At 43.3% G+C, this 14,057-nt stretch overlaps 1 protein-coding gene across 7 annotated transcripts in view; it reads right to left on the minus strand.

Moving 5' to 3' along the window:
- Positions 1 to 333: 333 nt before the first annotated feature.
- The window catches only part of SPTBN1 (spectrin beta, non-erythrocytic 1), a 117,740-nt gene continuing 104,016 nt past the window's right edge, over positions 334 to 14,057 (minus strand). For all 7 annotated transcript variants that reach the window (XM_053936973.1, XM_053936972.1, XM_053936974.1 and 4 more), the window contains 9 exons: positions 13,592 to 13,730; positions 12,611 to 12,695; positions 11,868 to 12,064; positions 10,766 to 10,872; positions 10,199 to 10,262; positions 5,048 to 5,286; positions 3,630 to 3,803; positions 1,976 to 2,018; positions 334 to 1,686 (listed from right to left, as the gene is read on the minus strand). In XM_053936973.1, coding sequence (XP_053792948.1) covers positions 1,471 to 1,686; positions 1,976 to 2,018; positions 3,630 to 3,803; positions 5,048 to 5,286; positions 10,199 to 10,262; positions 10,766 to 10,872; positions 11,868 to 12,064; positions 12,611 to 12,695; positions 13,592 to 13,730 — 1,264 coding nt within the window. In that variant the 3' untranslated portion in view covers positions 334 to 1,470. The remainder of the gene's footprint in view (positions 1,687 to 1,975; positions 2,019 to 3,629; positions 3,804 to 5,047; positions 5,287 to 10,198; positions 10,263 to 10,765; positions 10,873 to 11,867; positions 12,065 to 12,610; positions 12,696 to 13,591; positions 13,731 to 14,057) is intronic.

Here is a 14,057-nt window from a genome sequence, read left to right on the forward strand (position 1 = left end):
ATCCACTCTGCTGGTTTCACTTCCCACAAAAATTATCTATATCAGAATATTTTTCAAAATATTAATTTAATTCCTTTTCTCTTTATTTTTGGCACTTAATTTGGGAGGCAGGGTACAAGGGAGGGCAGGTGGGAAGTGAAGAGAAAGAAAAGTGGGAAGAGAGAAAACAACTATTTCAGAATGAACATCCGCACAAAATAATGGAATTACATTTAAAGACATCAGTTTCAGTGCACAGGAGAGATGACATTTTAAAATAACTTTATTTTTGATCCTCTTTCAAAATTATGATTTAACATTGTCAGAAATGAAATAAGAAACTTACCCAGCATATTTAGTTTTAAAAGCATTTAATGACATCGCATATATTTAACAGACAGGATAAAAGTCTAGAGGTACAGTTCGATACAACTGAAAGCCAGTTCCAGTACTACTCTTGACTACAGGCCCAGTCATTGAAAGTTCATTCCTATTAAATGTAATTTTTGATTGTGCAGTAAGATGAAAATTTTTCATTACAATAGTTACAGTGACAGAAATGCACACTATGTATCAAAGAGCAAGGTAATGTAGCAAAATTATAACACACAGTGCTGCAGCTGACAAGCAAGTAACCATTTGAGTAACATTACTTTTCCAGTAAATGCTTCAGTTCCACTTTTACACTTATTGATGATTTTAAAGGGTTTATTATACATCTAGTCTTATTATACTTTGTACTAGAATTATCTGAAACATACAATATAATGTATTTCAGAAAAAAAAAAAAAAAAAGAGAAATAAATTTGAAATTACAGCTTATTTAAAACTGTACCAGCCTGTTAATCCATCTCGAACACCAACATTCTTATCTGTCGTACTCGATGTGGGGATGCTTAAGGTGGTGTTAAACGTTGGGGCTGTGAGTCAATGCATACCTGCACTCTGTTACAGCAAAGAGAACACACTACCATTTTAATTCCTGTTAGAATCGCAGGGGAAGGCTCTACTAGTCAGGACTCGCATAACAACCTTAACTGGAAGTGAATGCCTTTGAGAATTTGTACATTGGTTTCTCATGTGCACAGCAGATTCGAAAGCACCGCTGCCTTGCATACCAATAGCACTAGGAGTGGGTTATTTTCCAAGACAGCCTCACAAAATTGAGGAACAGTTTAAATATTAAGATCTAATCTACATTAACTTCATTAAAAAAAAAAAAAAAAGAAGAAGAAAAAAAAAACCAAACAAAAACAAACCCCCAAAACCTGGTCCTCCCTCTCCTACAGAAGCTGCCCAATGCACCTCATACATTTGTAACTTTAAATTATTTTTTTTTGTTGGCTTTTTTTATTTTAAAACGCTCTATAAATAAAAAAATTTCAATCACATTGAGGAACATGAGGCACAGAGAGTAACGTATTGGTTCTGAGCTCGCATGCTGGAATTCCACTGGAACGGTCAGAGAAGTGCAGTGTGTGGAGATGGAATTCACTTCTTTTTACCAAAAAGGCTGAATCTTTTCTCTTTGTCTTTCTCTTTGTCTTTCTCCCGCTTGCCAGGGCTGGACTCGCTGGTTATTGTGACACTGGCAGGCAGGGTCTGGGCACGGCTGGAGGCTGGAGTGCTCTGGGTGGTCGGGGACACTTCGATTTTGTCTGAAGAGATCGCTGATGTGATGGCCTGAATCCACGTGTTCATCTCCTCCTTCAAGAAGCCCCAAAGGCACAAAACAGTTACAGCCAGCACACACCTATGACTCCCGCGACAGTGTGGAGGGGGAACGGACCCGGGTGGAAATGCAAGGAAAACCAGCCCCAGCTCATCCCCTCTGGCTGTGCACCTCCAGAGACACCTCCTAGAGGCTGTACCTGAGCAGCCCTGGGCCTACGCATCACCCACACACAGAGTGCACACCAGCTCTTAGCAGCTGCTTCTCCCCATGGTACAGCAGCACAGACAGCACAGTAATAAACCATAAGAAAAACACACTTACATCGTCTTTGGCTTGGAAGAGGTATTCATTGCCATCGGTCAATCTGTAAAGAAAACACCATCACAAATTTAGCCCAGTAGTGGTCACAGTGCTTCAACTCCTGCTTGTTTGGCTTCAGCACATGAGCAGGAGGACAAGGCACACAGGACTGCACAGGACAGTGCCCATATGCCAAATGCCCCCAACAACCCCTGTTGTAGTACACACATGTAGTAGCTCTGGGCTCTGAACATGCTCAGGGTGGTACAGCAGCCATGCGGCTGCTGGCTCAGTAGTTGCTCTTTCAGGTACATCTTTTCTCCTTTGCAAAACACATTATCAAAGTTTATTCAATACTTTCAAAAGAAAAATGTCACAGGCAGCACCCAGAGTTTTCATGGCTCCTGTGAAATTCTGCAAAATTGCGCAGCTGCTCCTGTAGCTATGGTGGTGCTGCCTCAAGGTCCTGCTCTGAGTATTAGCAATGAGCAGCTGCTTCTCCTCACAGTGAAAGCCAGAGTCTCCCTTCTGTTTGATTCCCCTGCTGATTTTACTCAGGTGGTTTAAATGGGATACATTTAACAATGTGATGATACATAGAAATGACAAAACAACTGAATATCACCAGAACAAGCAGGAGGCAGGGGCAGCAGGAGCTCTGCTGCAGGTTTCCTCATCTTTCCCAACAAAAAGCAAGCATTTTAACAACTCTTCATGAAAGGAAATTAAGGATTAAATAGTAAAATAACAGTGCTTGAGTAAAGGAAATATCTACATGCAAGTAACCGAGGGGCCTGATGCAGGTGATGGAGCTCTGGGAAAAAGGGCAGTTGGTTTTTCTGCCTAACTTTGGATTTGGAACAGCATATACCTCCACTAGCAATTCAGAGAGGTTTAAAATCGTCTAAAGGATGAATCACATAGCTGCAGGTCTGTCTTCAAGAAAGGTACATTTCCCTAAATATTTGCTATATATTTCCATGTATATTTTCTATAAAGCAAATTTTCCCCAGATAGGGATTCTCTGATCTTTAGAGGATTCCTGTACCAATATAAAATTACACCACCACCACCTCTTCTCTGCCAAAAGACCCCAAACACCTGTGTTGGAATACATGACCCAATCAGTTAATAAAGTAAGTCTTCTTTGATAGGATTACCTCACAGCTGTGTAATGATAAATATTTTTTAACTGTTGGCACTAGAAGATTGCTCAGTAAAACAAAGAGTTTCCCAAGGAAAAGCTTTTTTTTTTAACTTTTGAGCAACAGGTCTTTCACATATTTGAGTGAAATGGTCTGTAACTATATGTTCCAGACCTGAATATGTGAGATGTGTTCAGTAGTCTCCTAAATTCATACTGAAAAAATTAAACAAGAGGCTTGATTTGGAAAAGAGCAGAACCATGATCACTGGTCTCCACCAGTTCCAGAGGGAGCGGCTAAAAACCCAGCACTGTGAAATGCAGGCACAACATCTGGTCTTGTCCCAGATGAAAGTGCCCTGATTACTGCAACACTGTTCGGTGTTTGCTCGCTCTGATGAATGGACCACAGCTCAGGGATAGAAAAGCAGGTGCTGCAGTTAACATTCATGGTCAGTTCCTGGGCTGGGTTTCCCAGTGAACACACCCACCCATGGCTCTTCCCAAAGCAGAACACTGCCCCAGGTTTACCTGAGCTTGAACACATGCTTCTTCTTTTTGTAATCGACTGCTACTTCACAGACTGCATCCTTCAAACTGACAGGGATCTCGTTGTGGTAAGGGATGCCAGAAGCAGCAGCTTTTGAGTCCTTGTAGAAGCCCATCTCTTGGTTGTTTATGACACAGTACACATTATGCCATGACCTTTGAGACATGGGAAACAACAAGAGCAGTTATAAATCCAATGCTCTCACCTGCAGAACTGGAGAAACCAAATGTCATTACTTCTGTAAGATACTGGAGATTGGTTGTGTGAGGATGTGAATACAGCCTATGCTGTCCCATGAACTACAGACAAAGAATTATTTCATGGAAGCACAGCTTCAAGACAAAAGCCAAAGGGAACTAAGATTCCCAGAGCTCCATGTGACAGCACATCAGCCTGTCCTCACAGTGGGAGGACTGTTTGGCAGACTGGGTACTTTACATTCTTGAGACAGAAGATGATTGACCTTTTTATGGCAGTGCTCTGTTGTAGAAGGAATTCTCACTGTGCTGCAAACTGATGAATGGAATGGAATGGACTTTGTGTGAAATCCGTGAATGACACAAATACTCTTAGTGGCATCATCCACCTCATTCTTAATAGAACTGTGAAAATTAACAATTAGTGGAAATAAGAATACCCAGACACTAGTACTGGTGGCTGTCACTGCCTCATAGGTGTTGTTTGGTGTGAACAACTCCAGCCCCACAAAAATCCTGGTACTGCTGTACTCACTTGAGATTTCAGCTCTGCCAAGTACTTTGGCTCCTACCAAATCTCACAGATGTTGCTGCAGCTCAGCACTTGCTGTGAACATTTCCCTTGTCAGCCAAGTCATAAATCTGGTTTAAAGAGCTCTCTCAGGTCATGAAGGAGCCCAGTCAGCTTTTTCAGTGCAGACAAATCTCAAAGTTCTGCCTGTTTGAGACCTGCAGGACATTCCTTGGGAATGGATTTGACTATGGCGCACCAATTGTCCTCTGTTCATGCGGAACAGATTACAGAGTAGGTGGGAAGTGGTAATGTGCAAATAGAAAATGTCAGAAGAATATGAACATTTCTAGTCTCATACCTACATGGTTTTCTTTTCTTGTAGTAACGTACAACTTGAGAGATCTGGAATCAAATCCCACTACTGCCACAAATCCATTATGTGGAGTGGGAAAGTCGTGGTATCCCTCTGACTTGATTTTCCACCTCACAAATGTGGCTAACGCTGCCTTTTGTACCAAATATCTTCAGACTGCTGTTCCCCATATGTTGTTCAGCTTTGCAGCCCCACCCCTACAGCAACAGGAGCCTGGGAGGTCTCTGGGAGCTAAGAGAAGGCTGGAGATGGTTGTGTGCTGTCTTGGGCAGAGTCCTGGGCTGCCTTGCCTGTGTTACACATCGGGCACTGTACCTGCTGGAGGCTTTCTTGCTGTGTGTCTCCCACTCATGCTTGCGGTGTAAGAAGCCCTCCATCTGGGCTGAGGGGATCTCCTGCGTTTTGGCTGGGAGGGTAGCAGCAGTCTGGGCCTGAACGCCGCTCTTGGCTTTGCGGTCTGATGTCGGGGAAGGAATGGGACTGGACTCTTTGGAACTCATCCTCTGTTCTGCAGCTCCATTGACCATTTCATTGGTTTCTGCAGTTTCTGCCACCTAGGAACAGTGGAGAACACGTTCAGCCAGAAGCCCCCAGCACTGAGCATTCTGCAGTTAATCTGTCTCCCTGCACAACATGGCTGTGTATAAACTTTGCCTGGACTATGACACAGGCCAGTAAGTTCTTTCTCACACTCCATGGAGACACAGGAGGCCAAGAAAATTAGAAGGTAGGAATGGATTAGTACCCATTTTATAGGTGGAGAGACAGGAAAATAAAAGCAGCTGAACATCAGTGTGAATTTTACTGTGCTTTGCTCTGCTGGTCAATTCTTTTATATATTGTTATTCCTAGAATGAGAGCATTTAATTCTGTTGCTAAGTACTCAAATGTTTGGAACAGTAACAATCACACTTTCTGCAAACCTAGAGGAACAGTAGAAGTTATACACATCAGCCACCTTAAGTACATTTATGGCATTACTGGGGCATTAAAGGTCCATAAACGGTATTAACTATGAGTCAGCAAAGAAAGATGTCACAATCTCCCCAGGAGCATTTACAAAAATGTGTGCAATTGATTTGTTTCTGTAAAAGCTCCTTTCCCGCTTTCCCCGTTCCCCTAGTGACACAACAAAATCAAAACATGCAGAAATTAGAAAGATTACACCATGCATCTCCACCATCCCAGTTAGGATATTGGATCGTAAAGACAAGGGGAATGAGGTCACATGTCAATTGATCAAGGTCTGGTTCAGACTGGCGTTATTAGGTGGATTGGATTTTGGTTAAAGGAACTGAAAACCACCACAGTCACACAGCATCACACAGCTATTTACCCCCAGACAAAGACAGAACCAAGGCCTTGCCCATCACTTGCTTTGTTGGTCGCGTTGCCTGGCGCACTGGGATCGATAGCCTAGAGAGCAGCCGTGTTTCCAGCAGCTCTCACTGGTCAAGCTGGCGACGTCTTCAGGAGCCATTCATCCAAAAATCATTTAAATTGGAATCCTAATGGCTATAAGCTTTTGAAATGCAGCTTGGTCCCAGTTTTTTTTTTTTTTTCTTGTACCATTACTTTGACGTGTAGAGCCGTTGGTAGCAGCTCAGGAGTTACACAACCAGTGTGTAGTATTATTATTAGCAAGTTACTAAAGCTCAGTGCTGCTAATGCTCTAGTAGATTACAAACATTCTGGACTGGTTTTATACAGGCAAGCAGGTTTTTGTAAATGGCACAATAATTAGACATTCCCACTTCTACATGTTGCCTGGACAAATCAAAAGCAGCCAAATTATTATGCAACACACTCAATTTTGCCACCATTTGCTAGAACTTCTTACACCTGCCCAGTATCCATTATTGTGCCTCACACCTTGTACCTCACCATTGGCTTATAAAGATCTGAGTGTCAGCTTGCTCTGAACATGGGAAGGATTGGTTAACTGCCTTTAGCAACCTAAACCTCCAGAGTACAGACACTATGCCCTTAAACAGGGAGAGAATCACAGCTCACATTGCACTTCAGTCAGATCTGGTTTACCCCGTCCCTAAAGACACATAGCCTTACACTGCTCCTTCACAACTAGAATCAATCTAAGCCATCAACCCTCACTACTTGTACCCAAATCTCAAAGTAAAACAAAAATGTTGTATTAAAGTGGGGGAGAGGGTAAATAGATGAGGCTGAAGTTTATCCAAACACTGCCAGAACACAGGTAGTGGAATGAACAACCCCTGAGTCACCATTCATCACCAGTGTCAAGCACCAACAGATCCCTTCAAGAAGAAGGAGAGCCATTTGCACACCTTTCTGTCCAGTGACAGCTCCTGAACCTCAAACTCTGCTTAGCTGCTGGCTGGAGCCCTGTCTGAGGCACCTGACACTTCTTACCAGCACTGAAGAATCACACAGCCCACAGAAACTCATCTCCACAACTTAAATAAACTCCCCAGAAATACCTGGCCCCTGCACTGACACAGAAAGCAGTGCATTTGCTGGAGCAGTACCAGCCAGATGTAAAAATAGGACTGCTTTGGGGGGTACCTAGAACCCCTAATCTGAGGTAAACCAGACCAGTTTCAAATCAGCAGCCACTGCACAGCTGCTCAACATATTATATGGAAAATAATATGGAATTCAGTGTTGCAACCCTGTGGCTTTGAAAAGTAACTGCCAACTTTAATTACATCATCGGACCTGCACCTTCTACATCAAATTCTACTGGTTGTAAAAGGGCTATGAAAAGCTTTTCTAATGCTCTTTCAGGTTTTATTTCCTTTCACATGTTATCTACAATTAACAGAAAACAAGCAAAATAAATCATGAACAGCTCTGTGAAGGATGTGTCATGAAAACGGAGGAGAAACAGGAGCTGAACACACTTTAATGGAAACATGCGTGGGGCATGCGGAGACAACGCCACAGAAGACAAACAGCAACAGCAAATTCCTGTTACAACACAACAGGTCTTGTGTACATGATACAGTTCTCTCAGTGGGGTCTGAGGGGTTAGTTGGAAGTACTTTAGTGGCTACAGGCTACTCTGGAAATCTTTAAAGCAGGACTGGGACATGCAACGAGACAGGTGGTAACAATGACACAGGTGCCCCTTTGGATTTCGCAGTGCTTGAAGCAACATCTGCTCAGTTCATCGACTCAAGGCTCTGCCCCACAGATTAAGAACCAGATGATTTGCCTGCTTCAGATGCAAACAGATGCCAACCTCTAGGCTGCTCTATCAAAAGGACCTTCCTAATGCCTTTAGCCAGACCCACAGGCTGCAATAAATAGATGAAATCCTACTCCTCTAGTGCCTGAAATGATGACCTTAATCAACAACTTACTTTTTCTTCATCATCATCATCATAATTAAAGTGGAATTTTTATGTAAGTGTACTAATACAAATAAAAAAGTCTATCTCAATAAATTCCTTCTACAGACTACTTTTTTCACCAAAATACATGTGAAGGCTCTGCAGATGGTGGAATCTGAAACTACAGCTATCCTGCCCCGAGAACTGACACACTTTCGAGGCACAGGGCAGCCACCAGAGCATCCCCATAAATTTATATGGAATTTTAAAAAGCATTAAGAAGCTATATGTTGTTATCCTGACAAAAGAAAAAAAAAAAAAAACATGCATCATGAAGTGGAAAGACAAAAGTACAATTACTGAAGCACATCCTTTCAATCACTGCTCTCAGTTCACAAGCTCAGCCCACACAGAACAATCCAGCTGCACTGCACAGCCAGTTGTCAGAAACCAAAATTCTGATCAACAGCAGCACATCTTGTACCTCACTGACACAGCTCTGTACACCCAAGGTATTGCAATACAGGACTCAACAAACTGAGCTTGGAAGTTCTCTTGGAAGACTGAAGTGCAGATGGCAAAGATGAACATGGAAATGCATAATGTAGCATGGCAATAAAATAAAATTTCAAAAGAAGCAAACAGGTGATGTATAAGGCTGTCTAACCAACAAGATTATTATCTGGGATGTGCTTAAAGATCACTTCACATTCCCTGCCACAACTGTAGAGAATTTATAAACATTAGAATGTACAACAGCTCACTTCAGGACTGAATGCTAAAGAAGAGCCAAAAGGTTTTATTTCCAGTAAGAGAAAGACAGAACTGCTATGTACTGTGGAGCATTGGCAGAGTCTGTGTGCAGACTCAGACCTAACTAGGATGGGCTTCCTTAAGCCAAACTTGTGCTGAAATGCATATCCTGCCAGAGCCCTGATATCCACAGATCCCAGCCTGCCGGGAGCTTTTCCTGCACTGAATGTGACCCCAGAGAGCCAGGCTCAGCAACAAAGAGAAGTGTCCTTTCACTCAAAGCATTAACTGAAACAAGGAGGCTCTGCAGGAAGGGGTGGGGAGGGGAGCCAGATTCAGCTCCGTGTTGCATTAACTCCAGAGACATTTACTGGCATTGTCATGGCTGCACGTGAGGATTCTTGGCATGCATCCTGACTCCACTGCAACACCCCCTGTCAAGGAGTGAGTAAGGCATGGAGCATTCAGCCTGCACCTATGTAAAATAAAGAGCTGGGATCTTAGTCAGTGTATTTTATTTAGTTTTTGAAGGAAAGCATCACATCCTTTCCCCAAGGGGTTATACCCTACTCTCATTTACACCCCTGCCTCTCTGGTGCCCAGAAATAAAATTGCTGTAGTGCCAACTGGACAAGACTGAGGCCAGATGGGACCCCAACACAGCAAGAGCACAACTCTGCATGAGGACTAAACCCCCAGATAAATCTAGATACTGGTTTTGAATGGTTTATTTCACGTTTATTTGTGTCTGCAGTCAGTGAGTCCATTCTGCATGGAATGTTACACAAACTAACCTTAAGGCTTTTATTTGTCCACAGTCACACTCCCCCCCTCCCAGCCCTTCCTGCCCCACTCACTCGTGTGGATTATCTTTGGCCTGGTACATAACTCTTGCTAATGCAGCTGATTTAATAAAGTTGCCGTGCTGAGACCTGTTAGTATAACTCGATGCGTCATACCTGTCAGGTCCTAGTGCTCTTCTTCATTAGGATGTAATCTCATTACATCTCAATTACTCATATAAAGGACGCTTTTGCTGGAAAATCTTAATACTATTAGCGACATGAAAAACTCACAGTAAATAACATTAAATAAATGTGTCACCTTAAAGCAACTGAGTGTCAGTGGGGAGATTCAAATAAACAAAGATTAAAGTGAAGCAAATATATGTCCAAGGGGCTGCTAATTAAATAAAAGTCAACTGATGGGAAGGAAGAGAAAAGCAGCAGGGAAATCTGAAGCCAAAAGATTAAACCAGTAGCAGTAAACCATACTGAAAAAAGGTTTCTGTTGCTGCAAGTGATTCTGTGGGTCACAGTCCAGACCGTGAGCGGTCATTGGCTGTCCGTCTGCTAATAAAGTTTTTGTAGTTTTGGTAGGTTTGGGAGCGGTAACTAACCCGTGGAGATTCCTGGTCTGAGGGCAGACCATTTTGGGAAACTTGTTCTCCTTTTGTCCCATCCCTGTTGGAGGGAAGAAAAAGAAAATAAATTGTATGAGGTTCTTGGAAGTCACCCATCTTGTTCAACAAAATGAGATTTTCTTACAGAATATTAATTTAAGAAATCCAAGCATGTTCCTAAAATCCTCAGGCCCAACTGAATAAATCCAGTGTAAATTTAACCAGACTTTACTGACAGTTACCTTACAAATAAACCTCTTATCACATAAGCAATTTAATAAATGGCTTAAAATCTGTAAATTATGCTTACCAAAGAAAAAAGCCAAGGTTGTTCAGAAACTGCAATGGCCCAGGGGACAAAAGCAGCATTCCCACTTTTGGGCCAGGGATGCCTCAGCAGAGACAAACTTGGTACAGAATTCAGGGATCTGGGAGAGGTCCTGTCCCCATAAACCACCAAGTCTTCTAACAAGGGTCATGTTACAAACCCATACAACCTCCTCTCCTTTTACAGCACATTTTCAGCCCAATGGCTCCCCAAGGGAAGTGCAGAGTCCAGCTCACCATTGCTTCTTGGAGTCTCCATCCTCTGCAACCTTGGGCTCCGGAGTGGGCGGCTGCCTCTTCCGCTCCTCCTCCTCTTGCTGCCGACGCACCTCCAGCAGTTCCAGCTGGGAGAGGAAACGTTTTTTATTTAAAAACACGGCTCATTTTTTGTGGGGTGTTCTAGAAACTAACAACTCTGTATGTTTTTCTGAAACATTACTGAAATTAAAGTGAATGGGGATAAAATTGGAAGGCATCAGTCTTTAAAAGCATTTGTGGCACTGAATTTGTCAGGGAGGCCATCAGCATCAGATCCTCTGACAGCAGCCCTCCACTGGCCACATCTATTTTCCAACTCATTCTATTAGAACAAAACCCAGACAAACAAGAAAACAGCCTAAGTTATTAAAATATCCAAAATATCTTCTTGTCTGCTTGCCAAACACAGAAATAAAATGTTTCCTGTCTGAATCCCTGAGATTGCCCATCTCCATAAAACCAGCCTGATTTGTGAAGATGCTGAGAAAGTCCAGTTCCTTTTGTCTGCAGCTGTGACACTCAGTGTGTGTGAAAACCCAGGCCACTTCAACTGTAGTGTCTAAAGCCAAATTGTTCTCCAAATATGGTAAAACACTCTCCAAGCATTAATGACTGACACTGCAGTTGTGTTCATATTGGGGTTTGGGGTTTTTTTGATTATTGTGTCTTCCTAGTGGACAATACAGCCTTGTACTGGAGCAGTCACAACACAACAAACATCACTGCTCCCTTCCCACCACTGTCATCTTTAACCAAAAATAATTGGCCAGCCAGTACAGCATAGGGCTGGAGCAAACTGTTCAGCGCTGAAATTTTCTTCTGGGTCATTACACCCAGGCCTGAGACAGCTCCTGCTGACTCTTTAGGTCATTTATCATTTAAGCTTTTTCCTTGCAGTTGTTGAGTTCAAATTAACCAAAGAGGGCTTTTTAGTATGGCTGGAAATAGGAAACTTCAGGCTCTGTGTGGCTGGCTGGGGTCAATCAACAAACAACCAAGAAACAGAGATCACATTGGTGATGCTGGGAGTTATTCCAAACCACCAGCCAAAAGGAATGGCCAGGGAGGTTCAGACACTCACCGTGGTCAGTCTCTCCAGCGCTGCAAACCTCTCGTCCCAGGTAGCTGCAGATTTCTCAAAGGCTTCGTGCCGCTTGATTAATTTCTCCACCTCATCAACGCTCTGCCCTATTTCACGACTGGACAGGTAGGGCTCCTGTCCCAGCAGCCAGGCCTCAGCCACGCTTGCATCTCTGGAGAACTGGTGCACCTCCAAAACTGAGCAGAGAGGGCACAGGTGTCATTCATGCCACAAAGACGAGCATCATGGAGTCATCAGGCAGCTTTGGGATTTACCTAAACCCAGCTCAGGGAACAAAGTATATACACTTGGCTAAGCGCTCCCCTTAGCTACGTTCAGTGAAACTGGTCACTGAAAAGACAGACATTTCTCCTATTGGCTTTGCTTTAGGAAAAATGCAAGTTTCCTTTTGCAAATTTAGTGTGCTTTTCAGTTCTAATCTGCTGTGACCTACTAATTTCAGCATAGAAATTGGAATGTGACACCTGCAAATACAGTAGAGGTACTGCACCGAACTCCAAATTTGATCATATAGAGCAAGACCTTTGGTGAGGGTTTCTTGGTTTCAAATTCATTATTTAACAACCAACAGGTGTGAACCTTGCAGCTATTCCAGCACAAACACACTGCCAAGCACTGTAACAGAAAAGTGAGGAGCTGCAGGTTTTTTTCAATGCTCAGAAAGGCACAGTGAAGAAAGTTAGATATGGCCCAGCCCAAAAGAAATCCAAGGGTTTCCTTACTCAGTCTCAGCCACTCCCATCTGTCTTCCCATTTGTCAATCATTTCTTTTCTCTTTTCTGTCAGCTGCAGGAGCTTTTCCTTGATCTGGATGGAGAGGAGAGAGCAGGGCTGTTACACAAGCAGCAGGCAACAGCTCCCCCCAACCCTGCACTGACAGACACAGCACAAATTCCTCAGGAAGTGACTTCACCATGCAAACAACAGCTGTTTTTCTCTTCCAAGTATAAATAAATGTGACATTTCCATTAAAATATCACATTAGCATAAGCATTCAGTGTCTGTTAAAAGCTACAGCACACAGAGTATTTGATAAAAGGGTGTAATGGGCAAACAAATGTAAATAGTGCAATCAGGCACTGAATCTTCTGCCCTTTTCCAGTGAATTATGCAAAACGTGCTGCTCAGGACTGTTACAGATGCTCTCCTGTTCCTGAGAGGGAAGTGCCTCACAATATTTGGTTATCCTCCCTTCCCCAAAGGGAGGCAGAAGAACCAAGGGCTAAGCCTTTATCCTGTGGCCTAGACATCTCATAAAATAAATCAAGGCTTTAAGCAGTTGGATATGGTTCTCTTAATATTCCTTGAATTTAGTCTCTACACAACAAACATTTTCCTGCTCATTCCCCTAGCAGGCCTCTCCACAGCATTGCATTTCCCCTGCAGGAAGTTCAGGCTGTCTCACAGCTGCCTCTGCCCTTGCTCAAAGAAGACATCTTTCCATCCTAGAGCCATTCTCTGCAGAATGGAATGCAGCAACTTCTTTGCATTTTCTGGGCTGAAAATGACACTTTAAATCTCAATGTCACCTCTGTTACCCACCATGAATTGCCAGAGAGAAGTTATACCCTGATTTCCCAACAGCACATAAGTGCACTAGTCCCTAAGGTGACACTTGTCATTATTCCTCTGTGGGTGACACAGGGCAGGTTCCTTGTAAGGAACCCCCAGGAGCCCATGGCTGTATGCAGGGAGCACAGTACCTCCTCAGATGCATAGTGTTTCCTGGCCAGCAGAGACTTGCCAAGCTCAATGCACGTAGTGAAGCTGTCATTTCGGGCATCAATTTCTGCTTTGATCCCCTGGTGATTGTTCATGAGGAGTTCCACAGATGAAACATCCCTAAAATTACCAGAAACACAGATTTTGGATTCAACAGCTGCTACATTTTTAAAATTGACCCACAACTCCATAACGAAAAAATTGATTCCTAGATTGTCTTCGTGGTTGAGGAAGCCTTTCCCAAGGAACAGCACCATTCTGGCCTGAATCAGAGATCAAATAACCCCAGTGTGAGACCAAATCTCTCTCGGCACAATTTTCCATGGCAATTAATCCAGCAGCCATCCACATGAGCAAGTTGCGGCAGCAGCAGGCTCTGAAAGCCACTCTCAGTGATACTGAGCCCTACAGATGTTCCTCAGGTGGCCTGCAGCCTTATCTTTGGAT

This window comes from Vidua chalybeata, chromosome 3 (assembly GCF_026979565.1).
Source record: "Vidua chalybeata isolate OUT-0048 chromosome 3, bVidCha1 merged haplotype, whole genome shotgun sequence".
NCBI lineage: Eukaryota > Metazoa > Chordata > Aves > Passeriformes > Viduidae > Vidua > Vidua chalybeata.